Here is an 8,115-nt window from a genome sequence, read left to right on the forward strand (position 1 = left end):
CGCCGCCGCCCTGGGCCGAGACCACCTGGATCTACCACGACGGCGAGGACACCAAGATGATCGTGGGCGAGGAGAAGAAGTTCCTGCTGCCCTTCTGGCTGCAGGTCATCTTCATCTCGCTGCTGCTCTGCCTGTCCGGCATGTTCAGCGGCCTCAACCTGGGCCTCATGGCGCTGGACCCCATGGAGCTGCGCATCGTGCAGAACTGCGGCACCGAGAAGGAGCGCAACTACGCCAAGCGCATCGAGCCCGTGCGCCGCCAGGGCAACTACCTGCTGTGCTCGCTGCTGCTGGGCAACGTGCTGGTCAACACCACGCTCACCATCCTGCTGGACGACATCGCGGGCTCCGGCCTGGTGGCCGTGGTGGTCTCCACCATCGGCATCGTCATCTTCGGCGAGATCGTGCCGCAGGCCATCTGCTCGCGCCACGGCCTGGCCGTGGGCGCCAACACCATCTTCCTCACCAAGTTCTTCATGCTGATGACCTTCCCCGCCTCCTACCCGGTCAGCAAGCTGCTGGACTGCGTGCTGGGCCAGGAGATCGGCACCGTCTACAACCGCGAGAAGCTGCTGGAGATGCTGCGCGTCACCGACCCCTACAACGACCTGGTCAAGGAGGAGCTCAACATCATCCAGGGCGCGCTGGAGCTGCGCACCAAGACGGTGGAGGACGTGATGACGCCGCTGCGCGACTGCTTCATGATCGCCGGCGAGGCGGCGCTGGACTTCGGCACCATGTCCGAGATCATGGAGAGCGGCTACACGCGCATCCCGGTGTTCGAGGGCGAGCGCGCCAACATCGTGGACCTGCTCTTCGTCAAGGACCTGGCCTTCGTGGACCCCGACGACTGCACGCCGCTCAAGACCATCACGCGCTTCTACAACCACCCGCTGCACTTCGTCTTCAACGACACCAAGCTGGACGCCATGCTGGAGGAGTTCAAGAAAGGTGAGCGCGGTCTCCCGCCTGCCCGGCCCTCCGCCGTCCGGGCGCCAGCCCGGGAGACGCAGCCTTCCCTGAGCGCAGCTTCTGGTGGGCGCTTGGGGTCAGTCTGGGCTCCAGCGCAATCTCCATCCTCCTCCCGGGCCCGTCCTCTGCCCCTCCTGGCTACCCTGGGAGAGACCTCAGCCTTCCCTGACGCAACTTCTGCTGAGCGCTCTGGTGTCCTTCTGGCTCCAGCGCAATCTCCAGCCTCCTCCCTGCCCTGCTCCCCGCCGTGGCCCCCCAGGGCGAGTTGACCGCAATTTCTCCTTCTCTCTTAATTGCCAAGCCGAAAGGGCGGCGTGGATCTGGGGACTGATTGAACTGGCTAGCGCTTCTAGGTTCTCAAAAGGTGCCTGGCTGCAGTTGCTGGCTTTCCTGCCACCAGAAGGCAGACCCCTTCCTTTCTGTGTCTCCCCCCGCCTCTGGATTTGGGGCAAGCAGGCGAAAGCGGGGGGGCCTGACCAAGCCCGGCGTCACAGGTGTTTGGGAAACGTCTTAAATAGCTTTTCTTTTGTTTGTTTGGCTTTTTTTGAGTTGGAGTCTCACTCTGCCGCCCAGACCGGAGGGCAGTGGCCGCTCCCGGCCACCGCAGCCTCGACCTGCTGGGCTCCGGCGATCCTTCTGCCTCAGCCTTCCCAGTAGCTGGAACTACAGGCACACGCTACCACGCCCGGCTGATTTTTTGATTTACTGTAGAGACGAGGTCTCGCCAAGTTGCCCAGGCGGGTCTCGAACCCGCGGGCTCAGGCAATCCACTCACCTCAGCCTCCCAAAGGCGTGGGATGACAGGCTGAGCCACCGAGCCCAGCCTTAAATAGCTTTTCTAAACCCTGCACAGCCCTCTCCCGCCTCCCTGAACATCCACACTGATGTTGCAGGAAGTACCTTTTTGGTATAGCTTCTGTTCCTGGGGAAGGGCTGGTGTCTGCTTCTGGGGTAGGGGCTCATTTTGGTTGTGACTTACTTGCCTTCGCTGGAAAAGAGGGGTGTGTGTGTTTAAAAACTGAAGTTAGTTGTGAATATGAAACGTGGAAAGACAGGCATGTTAACCTTTTCTGAGGCTGTGCCCCCTGCAGCTTTCTTCATTGCTTGCTTACATTTATCTGACGACGTGGAGCATTTCCCAAACTGGAGCATTTCCCAAACCGTGTGGTTCTTGCAGAAGCTTGAACCTTGAACAGTGGGATGAACCCCTCCATCTCTTGTTTACACTTGGCTCTTTCCGTTTGAAAGTTCTTTTTTAACCCCGTCACCTGGCACGTCAGAGAGACACGTGTCTCCCAGTCAGTGGTTGGGAGAGAAGTGAGTGTGGAGTCACCCTGCTTGTTCCTCATGTCCTACGTCGTGGCTTGACCACATGATGAGCAGGTAATTGGCAGCTCCAGGGCCGCAATTGAGGTTCTGAGCGTGTCCGTCAACAGCTGGTGTTACTTGAACGAGCGATGCTGAGTCTCTTAATTGCTATGCGTGTGGCCTTTCGTGACCTGGTAGTCCTTGGCACTGTTTCCCTCTTCAGGCAGCATTTTTGGTCACTGATAGAAGAGGCCACCTGTGCCGGCACAGTGGGTCAGGCCTGTCATCCCAGCACCTTGGGAGGCCAAGGCGAGAGGACTGCCTGAGCCTGCAGGTTCGAGACCAGCCTGGGCAACATGGTGAGACCTTGTCTCTACAACAAATCCCAAAAAAGAAAAAAAATTAGCCAGGCGTGGTAACGTATGCCTGTAGTTCTGGCTACTTGGAAGGCTGAGGTGGAAGGATCGCCAGAGCCTGGCAAGTCGATGCTGGGGTGGCCATGAGCGTGCCACTGCACCCCAGCCTGGGCTATGGAGTGAGACTCCGACTCAAAAAAAAAACATAAAAGAAGAGACCATGTGTACCTGGTGCCAGTGTGCTGATGCGATGCCCGGAGCATACTCCAAGGGTGTGTGGTTGTCCTGTTTCCTGGCTTCTGATGATGGTGCCCTCTAGAACAGGGTCACATTGCAGCACTTTTCTTGTAGAGGAATAGAGCAGAACGTGCTTTGCAGAGTGGCAGTTGGCATGTAAGAGCAGACGGAAGTTCTTCTAGATTCTTACGGAGTAGAGAGAAGATGTCCAGTGTCTCTGGTGACTACTTCTTAGGGGGTGTTGTGCTGTCACTAAGTTGTTCATTAGGGCACTGGGCAGTCTCTCTTTTGGCTCTGCGGTGATATCTGTAGCGAGAGGTATTCAGGTGCTTGGAAGTGCCTCTGAGAGTCTTCTGGTCGCCAAGTTTCCCAATGTCGGCGCAGATGATTCATTCGGTGGTTTTTCCATTGTCAGAACTCTCGCACATCTCCCAGTGAATCGATAGCCCTCGCCTGTGGGTCCTGCTGAAATCTTTTCTTCACGCCGTGCAGCTTTTCTCTGAGAATTGAGTTACTCTGCCTCACAGCTCACCGATCCGTGCCCTGCGCAACAGTTCGGAGTTTGCATTATTTTGAAATTGGCTCGGGTTGCCCTTGAACGGTGTCCCTGTGACTGAGAACATTTCCATGAGGACCTTTCTTTCCTCTAACATCACCTCTCACGGTGTTTTCTGGAAGTCCGTTCTTCAAGTGAGTGACTCGCTGATATTTTCCCATGAGCTCTCAAAAAACATCAGCGCACAGAGCTTTCTCCTGCCGTCAACCGGCACGCTGCGTCTGGCCAGGAAGACAGCGGCGGTCCCGGGTACCCCTTCGGGCCGGTGGCGCCGGAAGAGCCGCCGAGGCGTTGGCGGCAGCGAGGAGTCCAGACCCCCGTCTCACTAGGATGGAGTGGGTGTGTGTTACTTCGCCCTTAGGGAGACTTGGCTTTTCATCTTCCTTTTCCTGAGGTTTTTTTGAGGGGTTTGGTCACTTTGACCTCACTGCCGCTTATACTAGTTCTTTTTTGTGTATGAGTTAAAACATTTCACCTGATTTTTTTCTTCTTCATTTTCTAATGCAGTTATGACATAATGCTAACAGCCAACCTTCTGTTGTTTTTCTCTGTTGAATGATGGTGTGTTGGATGATTTGAAGACTTCTTCTTCCTCCCTTTCCAGAAAACAGAAACGAAAAACAAGGACTCACCACAGCACCAACTGTAACTCCCCTAAACTGGTTTGATTGCCAGTCCGGATCTCACTGAAAATTGCCCTTCCTGATTAAGAACATCTATACTAAAGCCTTTCTTGTGTGTGACTGGACAGAGCTAGAGTGAGGTGCTCTTTGTTGGGGGTGTGGAAGCAGAAGGGTCTGTGATGGGGGGAGAAACGCTGCCTTCATGTTAGTGTGTGCGATTCTGGTGGTGTTGGCCTCCTGCTCCCCCCTCCCCCGCCCTCTCCCCCTTCTCCCTTCCCCCCCTTTAAGAAACAGGGTGTCCTTACACTGTCAAGCTGGATTCAAATGATGAATGTCTTCTTTCTAATGATCAGAACTTTTTTGTCTGGCTACCGGGAAACTCTTAGCTTTCCTTGAGGCCGGAAGGTAGGACTTGCACCCAGTTCACAGTTTGATCATGACAATGGTGATGGTCACTTACCCAGTTACTCCTGGTGGGATCCCGGGCTTGGTGCTTTGTTTAAACCTTGCCATGGGTGAGTGACATACGATCTCCAGTTTGCAACGAGGAGATGAAGTCTTGGGTTAAATGACGTGTCCGAGGCCGCACCGTCAGTTGTTGGTTTGGGGTTTTGGCTCAGGTCTGTGTGACGCCGGAGCTGGCTCTCCTGACCCCCCGTGTGACCCCCAGACCCTGGTTTCTGCTCCTCTGAGCTGTCTCTTGCCTCAGCATTGCCTCAGAGCCTGCTGGAAAAGAAATGTGTGAATGTACGTGGCATGAAACCCAGTGCTTCTGTGTGCAAAACAGTTGGTGTCCCCCCCTTTTCTTAAATCCGGGTCTGTCTTACTCTGTCATCTAGGCTGGAGTGCAGTGGCATGGTCATTGCTCACTGTAACCTTGAACTCCTGGGCTCTAACGCTCCACCTCAGCCTCCCAAGTACCTGGGACTCCAGGTGTATGCCACTATGCCTGGCTCACTTTTAAATTTTTTTGTCGAGGCGAGGTCTTGCTATGTTGCCCAGGCTGGTCTGGAACTCCTGGCCTCAAGCGGTCCTCTCACCTCAACCTCCCAAGGTGCTGGGATTACAGGCAGGAGCCACGGCGCCCGGCCACAAGTGCCCTGTTGGCTGTGGAACCAAACCAGATTTGTGCCTGTGATCCTGAGTGCAGGACTCGTTCTGAAAATGACGTGTGTCCTTGTGCTGTGCTGGTGTGCTCCCCGGTGGGCTGCTCTGCCACCGCTGTCACTCTGAGTTTCACTCTGGGTATCTCATTTGCTTCTGCTCAAGGGTTGGGAGTGTTCAGCCTTTTCGGCTTGGCTTGGCTTATGTTGCTTGCCGCTGTCTGGGCGGTCACTGCCGCCTGCAGGCATCCGTCCCCGCGGCCTCTGCGCCCGTTCAGGCAGGCCTTAGCTTGCTCTCTGGTTCGTCTCGTAGCCACTCGAGGGTCTCAGTAAGAGAGTAAGCTCAGTGGCCGCTGCTAGAGGACTGTGAGAATTTTAGAAAGCCGGCCGGGCAGAGCGTGGCGAAGGAGAGGCCATGTGGGCCTCCACGCAGGCACCTGACAGCCGGGGCTGGAAGCCCAAGGCGCTCTCCCTTCCGCCCTGGCCCGCTGCATTCCAGTGTGCAGAGCTTGCTGCTTATGGCTGCGGGCTCACCAGCCTCTTTACCTTTTCTTTTTTTTTTTTTTTGAGTTGGAGTCTCACTCTGTCGCCCAGACAGGAGTGCAGTGGCGATCCTTCCGCCTCAGCCTTCCAAGTAGCTGGAACTACAGGCGTGCACTACCACGCCCAGCTAGTTGTTTTTTTTTTATTGTATTGATGAGGTCTCGCCAAGTTGCCCAGGCAGGTCTCGAACTCGCAGGCTCAGGCAATCCACTCACCTCAGTCTCCCCAAGTGCGGGATTACAGGCTGAGCCACCGAGCCTGGCTTCTCTTTACCTTTTCTTAACGGGGACAGGGAGATCGCCAGATCCCGTTCTCCAGGGGAGAATGCATGCTGGGTTCTTGCCCAGGTAGGAGGCGGGCCACTCTGTAACTCCACAGCCCTCCACAGAATATGCTGAGAGCTTCATGTGAGGTACATTTTTTCTTAACACATCAGGCGTTCTGCTTGCCTAGAGCCTCGGAAGACATTATGGTGTTTGAAGGGGTGGATGGCGTCACAGGGAGTGGATATGTTTGTTTTGTGATCTTGGGTGTCCATGTGCTTAAGTGCTGGTGTATTCTAGTTTTGCTAGCTTTAAGAATTCATCTCCAAACAGGATGAATCGGAGCTGGAAGGCGGGCAGTTTGAGCATGGTCTAGACCAGTGCTGGCCAAACTTACTGGATGGCGAGAGTTACTTGGCTCGCTTAACAAGAGATCTCCGGGCAGGCGCCTTGGGGTCCTGTGGCCGACAGGTCCCCCGGGTAATTCTCATGCTGAGGTGAGTCTGGGAGGTGCTGGTCTGGTTACCCTCTGGAATCAGGAGAGTGAGTCCTGGGGTGGGGGGTGGGAAGCAAGTTTACTGAGGGCTGTCTCCTTGCCAGCGGCATCTGCTGGGCCAGAACCGTGACTTCTGGACTGGAGTTCTTTCCTCCCTAGCAGTCCGGTCTCTTGGTCCCAAGGTGTTCAGCACTAAAGGTGGCTCGTCAGTGGAAAAAACAGACTGTCAGGGTTGCCGTTGGTTGTTATTTGTCTTGTGAATTGATGGCAGCATTTTATTTTATTTTTGAGTTGGAGTCTCACTCTGTCACCCAGACTGGTGTGCAGTGGCACGCTCATGGCTGCCTCAGCCTCGGCCTCCTGGGCTCAGGTGGTCCTTCCAAGTAGCTGGAATTACAGGCAGGGCTTATTTCTTGATTTATTGTAGAGATGAGGTCTTACCAAGTTGCCCAGGCTGGTCTCGAACCCCTGAGTTTAGGCTATCCTCTTGCCTCGGCCTCCCAAAATGCTGGGATTATAGGCTTGAGCCACTGCGCCTGGACGATGGCAGCATTTTAAACGTCCTGGATTCAAGCACTCTTTGACAGGCATCTTGTTAAACAGAAAGTAAGTCCCAGTGTGTGAGCTCATTTTACTTTACTTTGTGTTTTATTTTATCTTCACATTTAATTGAGGTTTTTGCCGTGCTGTGGTCAGACTAGGAGGGTGTTTTGGGAAGTGGATCTTGGGTCTCGAGGACTTGAAGCTCAGCCGACTGATGCAAGACATTTCTCTGCGACTTGGTATGTTTTGTCCGCCATCCACACCTTCAAACCCCGTGATGTCTTCCTAGGTTCTAGGCAAGCCCCGTAGTGCTGCGTTTTCTCACCGTGTCTCTGTGAGAGTCCTAGTGATCGGATTTGGGACTGCGGGGCGAGACTTACTTGGCTCCATTACGGTTCACAGTACTGGCTGTACAATTCCCGCTGAAGCGTTCATCAGTGCATTGGAGCCCGTGTTCCTTCATGCATCTGCGGCCCCTCCCCCCAGCTCGAAAAAGCCTCATAAGCTGAATTCTTACGGAAGGCCGGGCCTGAGTTGTGGAAGCCACTGTGTTACTAGGATCACCCAAGCCTCAGCTCGGACCCTGAGGCTGGAGGACTGGTGGCTGAACACGGGCTCCGGTCGAGTGCGATCTGGACCGAACGGGAGAGGGCCTCGTGTGGCCTTTTTTCTTGGTTTTTATGGGGAGTGCACACCACCTCCCTCCCCCCATAGGGCCTTGGCATGATTTAAATTCTGAGTGGCGACATCCCAAACTATGGCGAGGGTCTGGGTAGTTTTGATTGTCAGTAAATCTGAACGCAATTAAAAATATAATTAACTGGAAGGCCCACAAACAGACTGACCCCACATCATATTTTATTTTACTGTGCTTGTTTATTCTTTTGAGTAGTGTGTTGCATGCTGCCCAGGCTGGTCTCAAACTTCTGGGCTCAAGCGATCCTCTCACCTGTGCCTCCCAAAGTGGTTGGATGACAGGTATGAGCCACTTTGCCCGCCTGTGTTTTATGCTTTTTATCTGCTCTTGGACTACTTAAACTTTTGGGTTTTTTTGGTTTTTTTTTTTTTTGAGTTGGCGTCTCACTCTGTCGCCCAGATTGGAGTGCAGTGGCCAC

The 8,115-nt window shown here is 54.5% G+C and overlaps 1 protein-coding gene across 1 annotated transcript in view; it reads left to right on the forward strand.

Annotated features, from left to right (window-relative positions):
* Nucleotides 1–6: 6 nt before the first annotated feature.
* The window catches only part of CNNM2 (cyclin and CBS domain divalent metal cation transport mediator 2), a 105,980-nt gene continuing 97,871 nt past the window's right edge, over nt 7–8,115 (forward strand). Inside the window, exon 1 of the mRNA XM_008065968.1 lies at nt 7–951. Coding sequence (XP_008064159.1) covers nt 57–951 — 895 coding nt within the window. The 5' untranslated portion in view covers nt 7–56. The remainder of the gene's footprint in view (nt 952–8,115) is intronic.

This window comes from Carlito syrichta, unplaced genomic scaffold (genome assembly GCF_000164805.1).
Source record: "Carlito syrichta isolate Samal-C Ts95f unplaced genomic scaffold, Tarsius_syrichta-2.0.1 Scaffold104744, whole genome shotgun sequence".
Classification (NCBI taxonomy): Eukaryota; Metazoa; Chordata; class Mammalia; order Primates; family Tarsiidae; genus Carlito; species Carlito syrichta.